The sequence below is a fragment of the Antedon mediterranea genome, chromosome 3 (genome assembly GCF_964355755.1).
Source record: "Antedon mediterranea chromosome 3, ecAntMedi1.1, whole genome shotgun sequence".
Classification (NCBI taxonomy): domain Eukaryota; kingdom Metazoa; phylum Echinodermata; class Crinoidea; order Comatulida; family Antedonidae; genus Antedon; species Antedon mediterranea.
In genome coordinates this window covers 21,627,715-21,645,842 of record NC_092672.1, presented here as the reverse complement: position 1 = coordinate 21,645,842, position 18,128 = coordinate 21,627,715, and the positions used below count along the sequence as shown (strand labels likewise).

The 18,128-nt window shown below is 33.0% G+C and overlaps 3 protein-coding genes across 3 annotated transcripts in view; 1 reads left to right on the top strand and 2 right to left on the bottom strand.

Moving 5' to 3' along the window:
* LOC140045033 (uncharacterized) overlaps positions 1-18,128 on the top strand; it is a 242,741-nt gene that overhangs the window by 40,106 nt on the left and 184,507 nt on the right. The window lies entirely within an intron of this gene.
* Positions 103-9,193, bottom strand: LOC140043709 (uncharacterized). Its single transcript, XM_072088206.1, has 7 exons — positions 9,060-9,193; positions 8,577-8,677; positions 8,176-8,244; positions 7,926-8,056; positions 2,594-2,683; positions 2,289-2,477; positions 103-438 (listed from the first exon to the last, which is right to left on the bottom strand). The coding sequence occupies exons 1-7, from the start codon at positions 9,143-9,145 to the stop codon at positions 184-186; spliced, it is 921 nt and encodes a 306-aa protein (XP_071944307.1). The 5' UTR covers positions 9,146-9,193; the 3' UTR covers positions 103-183.
* The window catches only part of LOC140043285 (uncharacterized), a 29,182-nt gene continuing 21,048 nt past the window's right edge, over positions 9,995-18,128 (bottom strand). The window contains exons 4-5 of the mRNA XM_072087785.1: positions 11,233-11,343; positions 9,995-10,087 (exon numbers count right to left, since the gene is read on the bottom strand). Of these exons, the coding sequence (XP_071943886.1) occupies positions 9,995-10,087; positions 11,233-11,343 (204 nt within the window). The remainder of the gene's footprint in view (positions 10,088-11,232; positions 11,344-18,128) is intronic.

Genomic DNA, 18,128 nt, shown 5'->3' with positions numbered 1-18,128 from the left:
AAACCTAATACAGAATTTAATTCAAACAAATAACTTAACTTAAGTACATTACTTGTAGAGCCTGGAGAAAATCTAATGGAAAATTCAATGATGGGCCAGGACTATAAATATTACTAATGTCTGTAGGAATAAAACAAAGTAACAATAAATAATAATATTATATAATTACATTGGAATCCACAATCAAAACTTTACCTCCTCAAATGTAATACACAATTCTGTTTCACCAATTCTTTGCAAACTTTCCTGTAAATTAACCCACTTTACTGGAACTTCTCTCACCATTTCCTTCATGTATCTACCAACATTTCGCTTAAGTTTTGTAATACCTTCAGGTGATTTCATGGTGTTATCAACCATGTACATTTCACGATCTACATGGTGAGCATATGGCATTCCTTCCATTTTATCAAACATTTTCTTGTACATCTTCATAACCTTCAATTAATAAATGCATTCATATTGCTACTATCGCTGATAACTCATCACAATGATTACTGATCACGCTAATACTGTATACTGTATTATCTATATTGTATATTTCATTTGTATGTATACTTGTATAATGTAAAGAGGGACTACAGCGACAGGCCCATCGGGCCTTTTGTAGTCTCTCGACTATATATATTATATGCCAACCATGCTATGCCATGCTATGATATTGTCAATAAATGTTTCTAGAATGAATGAATGAATTTAATATTTTTACTTTGTATTCAATGTGTGTGGTAAATAAAAAACAAACAAGTTTAAAAAGGCCATTTAATAGGCATTATAAATACAATTCAGCTCAATTTGAAGCGATTTTGAATTTTGATGGCCATCTTGGACTTAGAAGTCATATGTTAAATTACAAAATACATTCAGAGGATGACATACCCAATCAAAAATTTCTGAAAGAGCATTTAATAGACATTATAAATACAATTTATATCAAACGGGCAGTCATTTTGGATTTTTGTCGCGATGTAGGATTTTGTTTGCGCCTCCAGGCATATTTTCAAGCTAAGTGTTGACAATAATATATCCACTGAGAATACTCACATGATCAGTGAGATCAATCTGCGTGATAGTGATCATCATGATCAGTGGTTTACAATACAATATGTCAAAACCTAATGTACACAATCTTCCATAACTGTCTGTTTTATTTAATTCATACTGTAATTCAAAATGACAAAATCTCAAACAATGTTTCTACTTTAATGTGCTTTCTTTAATGAATTCTTTTGTAATGCATGTAATGTTTAACTTAAATGTTCCATTTTCATGTTATATTATTTGATTGTATAAACATGTACATTAGACCTCAAACTGCTTTTTTGTTCTAATTGTACTGATGGGTTGTATACAGTCAATCATTTTGTAGGCAAAATATTAATTCTAAAGAGCCTATTAATTTACCTCACTACACGCAAAACGCAATTCATAGTTCTATAGGAACCAGTATAGGCCTATACAAACCAATCGCGACTGGTCGCCGTTACCCATACCACACGTGTGATACGTTTAAAACTTTTCAGTTTCACTCAGTTACAGAAAAAATAGAACATAAGCAACTGAAAGTAATTATAAATGTCTACATTTTTGTGCGCCTGTCAGTTGCAGTCAGTTGAGGTTTATAGTTGCATTCAGTTGTGTTCAGTTGCTAGGAGAGCTTATGTTGACTAATACCCCCTTTCACACCAAAACTCCGGAGTGTCTCCGGAGACACCCCGGGGTTTATGACCATTCAAAACGTCGAGAAACTCCGGAGATACCCCTTTCACACCAACCTAGCAACACCGGGGTTTATAGAATAAAATTGTAAATGTCGCCCTCTATTTTGTTTGTTTACATAGCGACGATCATTAGAATCATTTTTATTAATATTTTAAATTTAATAATTACTTTCAAAAGTCTCAGAAGTAATATAATGTTTTATTGATACTACTTATTATTTTTTAAACCCGCTATATATTTTGTACAAATATTTAAAGTATTTTGAAATAAAACTAAAGCAATGAGTGATCGTGTGAGGATGACCTTTTGACCCGAAACACTCCGGAGTTTGATGATGTACCTTTCACACCAAAACACCAGGGTGTCCCCGCAGTTCGTTCTCCGGAGAATATTCAGCTGTTCAACCCCGCAGTTAAACTCCGGATCGTCGCTATGTAAAAAAAAAAAATAGAGGGCGACATTTACAATTTTATTTTATTAACCCCGGTGTTGCTAGGTTGGTGTGAAAGAGGTAATAGTTGAGAAAAAGACAAGATATAAATATCTAATATTTATATACTATTTACCTCCTCCTCTTTTTCTGATGCTGTCCCTGACAATTTGTCCACATGAGTTGCAACCAAACAGATGGGAGGTGACCCTATGTTCTTGCCATCAATTGAAATAATGTTTCCTGAACCATGTTGTACAGTGTGTTCATAAATGGACCTTATCCAGAACAAATTCATGTCCAAATTAGTCATTCCTAGCTGACCCTAAAATGACAATGCCAATATATTTTTACACTAATATTGAAATTAAATTACATTATTAAATCATAGCAGCCATTTGTAGTTTACAAGATTGTCTAAAGTACTAAAGTTTAACTTACTATTTTTGAATCCCGTGGTTTAGCTGGCTCATCCAAGTTGTCCATGACATTGAAAGCAACACAGTATGATACTGTATTTGTCAGGAAAAACTGGAAATTAACAAGGATTATGTTTTCATGGGTAATTATAATATAATATTACAATATTTTATATAGATAAAGTTTGATGACTCAAGTAAAAACTTCAACATTCTATTTGCACACTACATACTGTACTGTTTCATCAAGGTGATAAAATAGCTCTTCTTTTTATCATTTTTATGAAGTAATCTAGTATGCAAATAAATAGTCATTTTTTATCTATTTTGCTCTGCTTTTGTTCTGAGCACTTTTGTTCATGCCTCATCAAGTCAAACATGCAGATTAATGCAGACTGTAAAATAAACTTTCACCATTTTTACATTGTGATACCAGACCCCTACCATGACTGTGGTTCCTATGTTGCGGGAACTAACTTGACATGATGTGTATTACTATGTATGTTTTATACACTGTGATACCAGACCCCTACCAGGACTGTGGTTCCTATGTTGCGGGAACTAACTTGACATGATGTGTATTGCTATGTATGTTTTATACACTGTGATACCAGACCCCTACCAGGACTGTGGTTCCTATGTTGCGGGAACTAACTTGACATGATGTGTATTGCTATGTATGTTTTATACACTGTGATACCAGACCCTTACCAGGACTGTGGTTCCTATGTTGCGGGAACTAACTTGACATGATGTGTATTGCTATGTATGTTTTATACACTGTGATACCAGACCCCTACCAGGACTGTGGTTCCTATGTTGCGGGAACTAACTTGACATGATGTGTATTGCTATGTATGTTTTATACACTGTGATACCAGACCCTTACCAGGACTGTGGTTCCTATGTTGCGGGAACTAACTTGACATGATGTGTATTGCTATGTATGTTTTATACACTGTGATACCAGACCCTTACCAGGACTGTGGTTCCTATGTTGCGGGAACTAACTTGACATGATGTGTATTGCTATGTATGTTTTTTACACTGTGATACCAGACCCTTACCAGGACTGTGGTTCCTATGTTGCAGGAACTAACTTGACATGATGTGTATTGCTATGTATGTTTTTTACACTGTGATACCAGACCCTTACCAGGACTGTGGTTCCTATGTTGCGGGAACTAACTTGACATGATGTGTATTGCTATGTATGTTTTATACACTGTGATACCAGACCCTTACCAGGACTGTGGTTCCTATGTTGCGGGAACTAACTTGACATGATGTGTATTGCTATGTATGTTTTATACATTGTGATACCAGACCCTTACCAGGACTGTGGTTCCTATGTTGTGGGAACTAACTTGACATGATGTGTATTGCTATGTATGTTTTATACACTGTGATACCAGACCCTTACCAGGACTGTGGTTCCTATATTGCAGGAACTAACTTGACATGTTGTGTATTGCTATGTATGTTTTTTACACTGTGATACCAGACCCCTACCATGACTGTGGTTCCTATGTTGCGGGAACTAACTTGACATGATGTGCATTGCTATGTATGTTTTATACACCGTGATACCAGACCCTTACCAGGACTGTGGTTCCTATGTTGTGGGAACTAACTTGACATGTTGTGTATTGCTATGTATGTTTTTTTACACTGTAATACCAGACCCCTACCAGGACTGTGGTTCCTATGTTGTGGGAACTAACTTGACATGATGTGTATTGCTATGTATGTTTTATACACTGTGATACCAGACCCCTACCAGGACTGTGGTTCCTATGTTGCGGGAACTAACTTGACATGATGTGTATTGCTATGTATGTTTTTTACACTGTGATACCAGACCCCTACCAGGACTGTGGTTCCTATGTTGCAGGAACTAACTTGACATGATGTGTATTGCTATGTATGTTTTATACACTGTGATACCAGACCCCTACCAGGACTGTGGTTCCTATGTTGCGGGAACTAACTTGACATGATGTGTATTGCTATGTATGTTTTTTACACTGTGATACCAGACCCTTACCAGGACTGTGGTTCCTATGTTGCGGGAACTAACTTGACATGATGTGTATTGCTATGTATGTTTTTTACACTGTGATACCAGACCCCTACCAGGACTGTGGTTCCTATGTTGCGGGAACTAACTTGACATGATGTGTATTGCTATGTATGTTTTATACACTGTGATACCAGACCCCTACCATGACTGTGGTTCCTATGTTGCAGGAACTAACTTGACATGGTGTGTATTGCTATGTATGTTTTATACACTGTGATACCAGACCCTTACAAGGACTGTGGTTCCTATGTTGCGGGAACTAACTTGACATGATGTGTATTGCTATGTATGTTTTGTTGTCATGATCATTTCAAAACCATTGGCTAGGTCTAACCTACTTGTTTAGACGTTCAAAAACAAGCTGCATGCTGTCACCCAGACAGTGAGCAAACCCTGTAAATGTCTAAATATAGCGCAATTTCATTGTTGGTATACACATGAGCCTGTCGTATTGTCGTCATTGTCTAGGCCAGAGTGATACATACCAATATGATTGTAAATCGGAACAGATACCATCAATGCAGGCAAGAACACATGGTAATTTCTTATAAGAGGGATGCATGTTTTTCCACCATCGTTCAGCTTGCATTGATACATGTGGTAATTCTTACAAGAGGGGTGCGTGTACTACGTCAAATGGAATTTACACACCCATTGTTCACCTCGCAGGAGGTCACTGGTGCATGCGTGTAGGTCAAGTTTAGTCATTTATTAATCATTTCACTTTTCTTTCAGTTAACCAAAAAGAAATTAATGTTTATCATTTTGCAATTTAAATGACTGAAATCCAAGTATCGGTTCAAGTTCTTTAAGTGGTAAAAAATATACAATTTTTGGTTGGAAATTGTGTTTTTTTGCAGTTAAATTCAAAGCTTTTTTGATTACAATGACTTTTACTTGTTTACTTGTAATCCTTCATAGTCGTATGAATAGAGGGAAATTGAGGCGAAGCATATTGCTTGTAAGCCTCTCGCAGGTCATATTGTACAAACGGTGTAAACTTTAATGGATGGTTTACCCAAGCCTCATTTAGTCTATTTTCTATATATAAATTTACGTAAGGGCAAAATTCGGTAAATCGCGCCTTATTTCTAGAATTTTTACTCGATGGTATATAAAGTTGGTTCGTACTTTCGGTACTGATTTTAACCACCTGATGTAACCCTGTTTACTAATTAAATTAAGTTAGATAATTAGTTATTGACGATTAAAACGAATTTAGGTTCAACGATTTGCCCCAAATGGGGGTGTTTTCCGATCGTGGTATACACTGTCTAATGGATGTCCATCTTGAAAAAAACCCGCCACAAAAATGCGAGGAGGCTTCGCATTTTCCTATCTCCTCCTACGATAATTGTTTTTAATAGCTGAAAACCGGTTGAACAGCTCGAGTACAGTATCATAATGTTGAAGACAGGCCGATTTTCTTTAAAAAATACTATTTTGATAGATTTAATATACGTTTATACAAATGTATTGATTTGCGATGAATGGAACATTCCAATCTCTGTGTCGTTCCACAAGTGTCTATTCCCTCAGGCGTCGTTAAGGAAAGTACTGTATACTCATAACAGAAATTCGATCCATTTTGTTTTCAATCTGTGCTGCAGAGGTTGGATATAATTTTTTTTAAACGGATAATGAGCTAGCGTTTTCACTCGCCGTAATTTAATATTTATTACCGATTAAATCGAATTTATGATTTTCCCCGAATAGAGGTGGTTTTCACAAATTGTTTAACATTATATATAAACATACGTCGTAGTGTATCGTTACATGTACTGTACTATTTCAATCGACTACGACGGTGATAGTTTCAACAAAGTATTACATCGCAATGTTTTACTGTGTTTAGTGGTATATTATTTGTAAAACATGTTAATTAATATTTCGTTACAAAATAAAGAATCTATTTAAAAATTGTTCCTCTTTGCACCCATCCTCATCCCCATTCCTCAACCATAATGTTACATACAAAACACAAATTAAGTTTGTTTAAATTTGACTTAAACAATTGGTCTCATTTAGTTTCTCTTTCGGAAGTAATTCCCAGTGTGCTAATTTTAGTTGAGTACATAAATCACAGTGTCTATTTATTCGTTCCTGTAAACGACATATATTATTGTCCTGCATTATTGTACATTTGAAATCGCCAGTTTTTGAATGCTGACATTACTGTGTATTCGAGAACCATCTGTGGGCACGACCTAGAAGCGAGCGTACCATCTAGTTGAACAAATTTAAAGAACTAGCTGAAACAACATAGTCAGAAAGACCATTCCACAAAAGTACAACTCTAAACGAAAAAGAATTCCTTCTCAAGTTTAACTTGTACAATTCATTGTTTTATTTGTGAATGTAGTGTATATTTCATTGATATATGTTTTCCGATGATGGAACGCGTGGAATTCGGCTCAATGGGATTTTAGGATAGTTTTAAAATCACATTTTCTCTGCATATATTGATTTTAATCATAAAAACACTTATGCATAGATTGAAACAAACAATATAAATGTTGTAAGTATAAATTACGATTTAATACAATTTCTTTAAATACCATCACAGTCATACTACTTATTCAATTATTGATATTATTTCAAAAGTGATATTCTTTTTCATTTGGATAGTGATTTGCATTTAGGAGTCTTCTTCTTTCTTTCTAGATCAGGAATAGTATTTGTTGTAATTAGATTGTGAATAGTATGTGTAAAGTACTTATTTTAGCATTTTTTATTGTAGATCACCTATTGATCTTTATTCAGCATCGCATTATTGCATGAAATAAGAACAAAAGAGAAAGAAAGAAAGGCCTGGTATAATGGTGGAGGTATGGTATTCTGAGGTTTTGAGGTTGTTTAAACTTCTCATTCACACATCTACTCCACTCTGCCCTCCCTTTTTACTGTTGACAATATTGACAAGTACAAATGCCTGTTGGCCCCTCCCCTGGTTCAGCCCCTGGTGATGTTTCATATGAAAACTTGTGATAAAAAAAATCAGTAATTGAAACATGTAAGATCAATTGAACTAGAAAAACCAACAAAAACATAGCATAGTCTAAAAAAAAAGTTGCACATTGATAAAATAACCCTGTTAAAAATGTTCTTGGCAAAATACTGTAAGAACACATCATGTAAAAAGAAAATAAAGCTCTATTAGTATTTAAAAGCTTCCAATTGATTTATTTCTGAACCCAATAAAAATAATATTTGTTTTAAATATGAATCTTAGAATACAAGTGATATTCATAATACAATAATGAAAACATACCCTGTGCGTTATATAGTAGTCTAGTTGACCAGCGTAGTCCCATATACTAGTTATGTCACTCACTTTTTCTTTTCTTCTTACCATCTTGTACATACCATTCTTAAATTTTGTCCAGATTCCAACATTGCCTTCTATAAAAAATTACAGAAACAAAACCAATATAACAGTGTTACTAATCGATATCAACCTACATTTATACATCTTTTATGCAGATTTAAATGTTATAAAAGCTTTATTAGTCTGTGCCTACCTTCTTTTAACCTTTTATCAACCTTTTCTCCTAAAGCATGTGAACGAATTTGCTCTGATAGCTCAATATCTATACAATGCAAGAAATAGACAATTAGATTAGGAAACCAATGTGTTGTATGGGATGAGAGGAATACAACGATAAGCAATATTTTGAAGATTGAATGTAATTTTCCAATTCTTGGTATCTGAGGTGATTTCAAGACCAAACCGTATATGGTTGCATAGCCAAATGAATTTTGAATTGTTATTTGTTGTATAACCAATGTGTAAATGGCATTATATTATAAATTTAAGAATGTTTTTATTTAAATATTAGTATTATTTTATCAAAAATAAATTAATGTTAAATTTATAGCAAAATAATGAATATGTAAAAACATTTTCAGTTACTTATCTCACCATTAACATCTTTTATCTTTTTCCATTGACTACAATCCTTCTTTGCTTGAAACACTGTGGTTGTAACAATTCCATCTGTGGATTGTTCTGCAGAATTGAATCTATTATATAGTAAAGTTAAACATTTATTGTACATTTTAGAAACATACATTGTATGTATAAAATGACTAAATCATGAAAGGGTTTGCATTTTAATATTCCAATCATAAAACAACTGATAAATTTTAATGAATAGAACATTAGTAAGTTTAAAAGTAAATTAAAGTGTATAAAATTAATGTTTTTATTATTTTATAAGAATCACAATATTCAACATACTGCAATGTCACCTTTAGTGTATAATAATTCAAATTAAATAAAACATTTCCTTTAGCAGTTCACAAGATAATGTGATTGATGGCTATTGACTATTGATGGTCAATACAGCTTAAGATACCGTACAGTAATATACTCTATAAACATTATACCAATTTTACTTGTTACCTTTCTCCAACCATAGCCTTTACACAGCTAGTCTTCCCAGCACCTTCTTTTCCTAGAAACATACATCTTGAATTCACAACAGACATGCTACCAGTTTTAAGTTCTTCTTTATATATTTTAATAGCATGTTTACCCCTGGCACGTATCTCTGCAGGAACTAATTCTATTATGACAACAAATTAATTGTTATCTCATTCTGCCTCTATAAGCCTTAAAAATGCTTGATACTATCAGTATCAGTATTTTGTTATTAAACAGTAAAATAAATGTCATCCCATATACAGTACAATAGTTCTCATCAACTTTAATAATACCTCCGGTAAACTTGAACCATGGGAAATAAAAATATTAAATTATGTTCGAGTACCAGCAATACAATAATATTAAAGATGTATTGTCCCCCAAAAACATGAAAAATGAAAAAAAATAATGTTTTCACTTATAAATTGACAAAATAAATGGTTAAATTCAACCAAAAACCCATTGGCTGGCAGCCAATTTGAACATTTTTTGCTTTAAATTACATTTTTTTTTCCCGATCCAATTTTTGGTCAAAGTGGATAACTATTATGTTACATTAAAATGGCATATTCAACAAACATTTTGTTAAGAATTATTTTTTCAGGGGGACACATCTTTAATACAAATAAATATATTAAACCAACTCTCAATTAATATAATAAAATATCAATTATGCTATTGATTGGGCTGGATCCAGAGAATTTAGTTTCATTCATTTGTAATGAACCAGAAAAATAAGGTCTGCCAGCTTATATAAAAATATTCACCTTACAGTTTGTTTCTGTAGTACAATTTTGTAAAATTTATAGTAGTATAGTAGCATTGATAATTTCAAATGACCACCTGTACCACATTAAAGCTTTTGCACTATGTTTACCTATCTTAGATTAAAGTATAATTTATATTTATAAACTTTACTTACTGTCAAAATAGTTTAAAATCACAGTTTTTTCTTTTTTCGTTATGTCCATATTTGTTTCTACAATAGATTCAGGCGTCTTTCCTTCCTAAAAACAAAAAATATTTACTTAAACAAGCTATTTACAAAGACATATTAATTGATAGATACCAAGATCCAAAGCACTACCTCTGTTCTGTAGTAGGCAAGATCTATAAATCCAAACGTAAATAGTAATAATATACTAACAATGAGAAAAACTGCTGGCAGATAAACCAACTTTTATCTATTTATTATGTAGAAGCAAGAATAGCATTCTCTCGTGTGTTTAATTTTCACCACATACTACACTATCCCCATAATGGGAAGTAGGCCTCTTTATCCCATAATATGAGTGAGCTTTTAAATGTTTGGATTTGATAAATAAATAAAAGTGCACTGTTAATCAATTGTTTTGACAGAAAACCCCTACAATTGTATATTTGGCTATCACCATGAACCTACCTTTTGTGGTGGTTGAAGTTGTCCCTTAAGAGAGAGGTTGTGGTCCCTTGAAAGAGGTGGTCACTTAAGAGAGGTGTGTTCTTTAAGAGAGATGGTCGCTTACAAGAGGTGTTCGATTATAAGAAGTAGTCCTTTATGAGAGGAGGTGATCCCTTACAAGAGGTAGTCAATTATGAAAAGCGCTCTCTTAAGAGAAATGTTTGCTTACAATGTATGGTCGTTTTAGAAAATTGGTCGTTTACAAAAGTGGATAGACTGATAGCTAAATAAAAAAATGCATTTGCACAGATTTAAACAGGTTTGTAAAAATATATATTTTCTATATTAGCTGGCGATAGTGTGAGGCAATTTTTGTTACTACATTAGTTGTTGACCGTTCTACATTAGCTGGTGTTGACTTTTTATTTACTACATAAGCTGTTAGTGTTTCTACATTAGCTGGAGGTTTTACTACATTAACAGTTGTTAGCTATATTAGTATAAACAAGCATTCTTGTAAGCACCTTTAAGGTTTTGATTCGGTGTTTTTAGTTCATCCTCTTTAATTGGCTACCTAAAGACCTAGACTTTCTAATGCAAAAACTTCTCAAACATGCCCACTTGCGTGCACAGGGTCTGCGAAAGAAGCCGACTTTTGTCTGTGTACGTCTCAAAACAGAGTCAAGCTCTGTTAATGACCGTCCCCATGAGATTATTGTTATGCATTTTACATCTATTTATGTATAGAAACTTCAATTTTCTGTAGATTACCTTATTTAGCAATGTCAATAATGCACTATCCTTTTTAATGAGAAATTTTACAATTTCTGAAGCAGGGTTGAGACTTTGAATCAGGTATTCATATAGTGGAGGATTTCCATTCTGTGGAAAAAAAGTCATCATCATAAGGTTTAAATTTTTTTTGTGAAAGAAGAATGTGAAGTGTGACACGTATTTATCTTATCCTTAAAAATAATTCCATAATTCACATGTTATAAAATAATTTGTTTTAACTATCTTAAAATGGTAACAATGTTAATCTATTTCCAACACAATCACTTTAATGCAAATAAAATATAAAACACATGTTTTCACAATATATCCTAACCTAATAGTACATTCATTACAATTTTTGTGGCAAACCCTATGTTTTCATACCCAAATGGCAACATTTAAAGCATTTTAGTGATCAAATTTAGAAATCAAAACACAAGTCACGCTTGAGTGATTTTTGTCCAAAAAATCACCCCTTTTTTCTGGAAAATGTTGGGTGCGGAAAAGACGCCAAAAACAACAATAATATTAGGGAATTCATGATTCAACATTTCAATCTTTATCGAATCATTGTTTTATGTGTATTGTCTTAATTTTAAGTAAAATACATTGTTATTCAGTTTATATTAATCGGCTGTTATAAGTTTAAATAACTGTCTGTCACCTCTCAACAAATCTAATGATACATTGGGAGGTTTTATGAAATCATGTCCAAACTACATACAGGATGCTATAATATTTTTAAAAATACATTAGACCATAAAGGGCGCTACTAAAAATGTAAAGGTTTTGGTATTTATAATAGTAAATATGGGTATGCCAAATGGCGGAAAATACAATATTTCAACTAGAATTTAATTCGTCACTTTGACGAATTATAGGTGATCATTTTTATCATTTTAATGAAATTAACACTTTTTAAACATGCACGTACGTTAACACACCATCGTAAAAAGTTGATGTACGCCATCCTATGACATGATGCATACGCTTATAGCGCTGAGTTGTGCCTATTATATGCCATATACAATATGTACAGTATATGCTGTATATCTATATACAGTGTAGCATAGGTGAAATTACGGGACCCACATCATGTTCTAATTTTTTGGTATGATGGAATTATCAAAATAAACTCAAAGATGACAATTTCGAAAGATAATGAATTGAGCAAATAAATATAAGAATTGGAAAAAAATCTGGCACGTAGAAGCGCTGTGCGCGCTCTTTGAAATTTGTATAACTTTGACGAAAAAGATGTAACAACTACTTTTTAACTTCATCTGGCCATATTTTAATGTCACAACATCCGAAAGGCTTGGTTTTTATATGAATTCATATCTACATTTCATCAGCTTTCATAATAAATTATAATCATCAAGGTAACGTTCAATTCTGAAGAGCTGTAAGATATTCAATTTACGGCGAAGGTGAAATTACACGACCTACGTTATTAAAGGTTTTACGTGTAATGACGTCATCAAAATGAAAACACTGACAACACATGAGAAAGATAAATAATTAAGCAAGCACAAACTGAAATTTGCGCGAAAATCGAGCTCAAAAAGCGGAGATGCGCTCTATTGAATGTGATAACCTACACAAAACGGAAAAAATCCTAATTTTTAAATTGAAGTGGCCATTTGATGACGTAATACCATTTTGTACATCCAATGTGTATATACATTTATATCTACAACTCAATGGCTTCCCGAATAAGTTAAAAAACTTAGGGGTCATCGTGCATTCTGAAGAGTTATTTTCATTTTAAAAAGGCCTTATTTTTTACCATTTTTAGCACTTTTGTACAATTAATGTGTGCATTTTGTCATTTGTAATGTGCTCATAGAGCACTATTTTAAGTGGAAATGGATTCAAATTTGGTGAATGTACTAAGGATTGTGAGTAGATTGTGATTTATACATCAAATTTTATTTTTTACGCTTTTTACGAATCGCGTGTGCAAAAACGTGTTTTTGCGCAGTAATTTTTTGAAACACGCAAATGGCCTAATTCATGCTCTAAATTGATCAAAACCTAATTTTGAGCTTTTTAAAATTTTAACGCGCGATTTCATGCGCATGACCTTGAAACTCGCAGGTTTTTATTTGCTAATATTTTTTACCTTGACCTGAAGTTTACATGTAGTGAATTTCAATAATATGTGATAATGAATTATGGAGATATGATTGATAATGTGATTTCACAAAATGGCGTATACGTGTTGTCACGGATGAGTGATCACGCTGAAAACCTTATTAGGACTAAGTTACAGTATTTGAAAGACATTGTGAAATTTTGGTAATCATTGACATTTAACTTTTTGAGATATTTGTTAAACAAAAAGTGTACAGAAAGAAGAAGAATAACTAGACATGAAACTCGTCACTTTGACGAGTTAGTTATCCGCACGACAAACGCCACGTCCACGCCATACGTTGGAATATTGCACACGGAAAAAGATTATGGCATTATGACCTGAACTGAAGACTATGATATGTTGTTATTGCTGAATTCTATTATTTTGATTCATATATAGTATACACAGTGTAATATGTATACATATCACATACAGTGTAGAATAGGGGAAATTACGGGACCCGCTATTTTTTGCAATTTTTAACATGTTGATGGTTTTAAAATGAAACGCGAAGGTAGCAATTTTGGAAGGAAATTATCTCAGCAACAGCATATTAACGTGTAGAAGAAATTTGAATACGTGAAATATTAATGCACGCTCTTTTAAATGTAATGAACTATGACGCAAAAGATGAAAATATGACTTTTTTTATTTAACTGGCCATATGATGACGTCACCACATCCGATTGGCAAAATGTTCACATGATTTTGTATCTACAATCCAATGCCTTCAAAAAAACGTTTTAATCGTGATTATCACATTTTATTCTTACGAGCTATAACAGATTGAAATTTACTGTAAAGATGAAATTAATGCCACACGTAATTTAAATTTTTAGGCATGATGACGTCATAAAAATTAAAATATTTTCAACTCATGCTAAAGATAGTTGATTGACCTAGACAATATCAAAATTGGGGTGAAAATGGAAAACGGATAAGTGGAGATGCCCTCTATTAAATGTGAGGAGTTATGACGAAAGATACAAAAATCCTAAATTTCATATTCGCGTGGCCATACGATGACGTCACAATGTCCGGTTAGCCATATTAATGCATGATCTGATATCTACAACTCATCAACTTCCAGAATATGTAATAAAAATAATTTTTACCGTTTAGTTTAGAAACTACGATTGTTTAAAAAAAGGCTTAATTTTGACGAATTTTTGAAGTTTTTCATAAAAAAAGCTCGCAAATTATCATATTCTACGTGCTCGTATGACGTAATTTGAAGTCGAAATTATTTAAAAGTTGGTAAAATTACTAGAAAAGGCTGGAAAAACATAAATCACTCGAAAAAATGACGTTTTTAACGCTACGTGTGCACCACGCGCGTAAAAATTTGCGCACGTGTGGGAATTTTTGACATGCTCAAAATGACATGAAACGCGTATAAAGTTGATTAGAAATTGATTTTTCGCATTGGAAAATTTTAAACGCGCGTGCGCGCGTAACTTTGTGTAAAACATGCCATTTTAGTGCACAAAAAGTTAGCGCACGATATAAATTAGACTTTTGCTAAGTTTCAATTTAAATTGTTATATGGTTTTCGATCTATGTTAAATACGCGAAATTCATAAAAACGCGCGTAAGTCATGTTGCGCAACTCTGACGTCATTCAATTATAGGAAAGCACAACTTCACGTGATTGCCCATATGTTGACAAAGTTATAAAATGTTAACTTTACACGTTTTAGAGATACGCTCTGCACAAAAATGACAGAAAGAAAGAAGAACTAGACATGTAACTCGTCACTTTGACGAGTTAGTTATCCGCACAACAAACGCCACGTGCACGTGATACGTTAGAATATTGCACACAGAAAAAGATTATGGCATTATGACCTGAACTGAAGAATATGATATGTTGTTATTGCTGAATTCTGTTATTCTGTGTCATATAGTATATACAATATAATCTGTATACATATTACATACTACAGTGTAGAATAGGTATTTATTTAATAGGAAATTATCTCAGTAACAACATATTAACGTGCAGAAGAAATTTGAATACGGGAAATATTGATTCACGCTCTTTTAAATGTAATGAATTATGACGCAAAAGATGAAAATACGACTTTTTTATTTAACTGGCCATATGATGACGTCTCAACAACCGATTGGCAACATTATCACATGATTTCGTATCTACAATCCAATAGCTTCCAGAAAACGTTTTAATCGTGATTATCACATTTTATTCTTACGAGCTATAACAGATTGAAATTTACTGTAAAGATGAAATTAATGCCACACGTAATTAAAATTTTTAGGCATGATGACGTCATAAAAATTAAAATATTTTTAACTCATGCTAAAGATAGTTTATTGACCTAGACAATATCAAAATCGGGGTGAAAATGGAAAACGGATAAGTGGAGATGCGCTCTATTAAATGTGAGGAGTTATGACGAAAGATACAAAAATCCTAAATTTCATATTCGCGTGGCCATACGATGACGTCACAATGTCCGGTTAGCCATATTAATGCATGATCTGATATCTACAACTCATCAACTTCCAGAATATGTAATAAAAATAATTTTTACAGTTTAGTTTAGAAACTACGATTGTTTAAAAAAAGGCTTAATTTTGACGAATTTTTGAAGTTTTTCATAGAAGAAGCGCGCAAATTATCATATTCTACGTGCTCGTATGACGTAATTTGAAGTCGAAATTGTTTAAAAGTTGGTAAAATTACTAGAAAAGGCTGGAAAAACATAAATCACTCGAAAAAATGACGTTTCTAATGCTACGTGTGCACCGCGCGCGTAAAAATTTGCACACGTGTGGGAATTTTTGACATGCTCAAAATGACATGAAACGCGTAGAAAGTTGATTAGAAATTGATTTTTCGCATTATAAAATTTTAAAAGCGCGTGCGCGCGTAACTTCGTGTAAAATATGCTTTTTTTAGTGCACAAAACGTTAGCGCACGATATAAATTAGACTTTTGCTAAGTTTCAATTTAAATTGTTATATGGTTTTCGATCTATGTTAAATACGCGAAATTCATAAAAACGCGCGCAAGTCATGTTGTGCAACTCTGATGTCATTCAAAAATATGAAAGCACAACTTCACGTGATTGCCCATATGTTGACAAAGTTATAAAATGTTAACTTTAACGCGTAGAAAGTTGATTAGAAATTGATTTTTCGCATCATGAAAATTTTAAACGCGCGTGCGCGCGTAACTTCGTGTAAAACATGCCATTTTTAGTGCACAAAACGTTAGCGCACGATATAAATTAGACTTTTGCTAAGTTTCAATTTAAATTGTTATATGGTTTTCGATCTATGTTAAATACGCGAAATTCATAAAAACGCGCGTAAGTCATGTTGCGCAATTCTGACGTCATTCAAAAATAAAAAAGCACAACTTCACGTGAATGCCCATATGTTGACAAAGTTATGAAATGTTAACTGTACACGTTTTTGAGATATGCTCTGCACAAAAATGACAGAAAGAAAGAAGAATAATACAGAAAAAAAAAAAGATGATGAAACAGGACAGTTACAAGGAGTTATCCGCTGAGTGCGGATAACTAATAATACAGAAAAAAAAAAAAAAAAAAAAAAGATGATGAAACAGGACAGTTACAAGGAGTTATCCGCCATAGTGCGGATAACTAATAAAGATTTGATACAATAACAATAGGTGATCATTTTATTCTAAATGATCACCTAATTATTAAACAATGTCGTCAAAATATCCGATAGGTCTGTTGAACCCACAAATGTAAAAACGCCCACAAATGTGAAAACAACCACAAATGTGAAAACGCATCACCCACAAATGTGAAAACAACCACAAATGTGAAAACGCATCACCCACAAATGTGAAAACAACCACAAATGTGAAAACGCATCAACCACAAATGTAATAAACAGCGCCCACAAATGTGAAAACGATCATCGCCCACAAATGTGATAACGCCCACAAATGTAAAAAAAAATGAGAATTTTTCGGCCACAAATGTAAAAAAAAAATCAGATCAAATTTAATGCTAGACTCAAACAATTTTGATCGAGGTACTACATTATGTCATGATTGTATTGAGTTGTTTCAATAATTGTTTGTTCACGATACGTCTGTTAGGGTCGTGGTTAACGCGTTGGATTATTATAATTTGCTGCTCATGCGCGCGATATTTGCACGTTAACTCGTTTGTTTAATGAACGTAATAGTTCAAGACGATATTTGTTATTTGCTGCGCGCGTGCACGATACTTCAAGGTCAAGGCCATGTTATATCATTGTTGCTTCTACTGTGTGGTTGTTGGCTTACTATTATGTACGTATAGTTATAAGTCGATGTTCGATGTTTTTTGCGCGCGCACACGATACTAAAAGGTCAAGGTTAAATTGCTACTTGTATGTAGTGTGTGGTTATTAACTCGTTGGCTTACTGTTATGTACGTATAGTTCCAAGTCGATGCATTCAATAGGTAATATTATTCTCCGTATATCTTTATAATTATCCGCTAAAAATAGATATACAAATTAAACAATAAGCATCAGATTAAACCACGAATGTAAATAGTAGTATAGTAGGAAGTTTTGTCCATTAGTATAATTGTTATAGATTTCATAGTATGTTTTATAGAATACATGTTCGTGACAAGTTTGATACTATCGTATCGTGTATTATGTTTGGTTGGATATTGGTGTTACAGTATTATTCTATGTTACAATTTGTTTATCGCTCTAAAATAAAGAAATATTCTTGTATTAGTTGTTCTTGCTC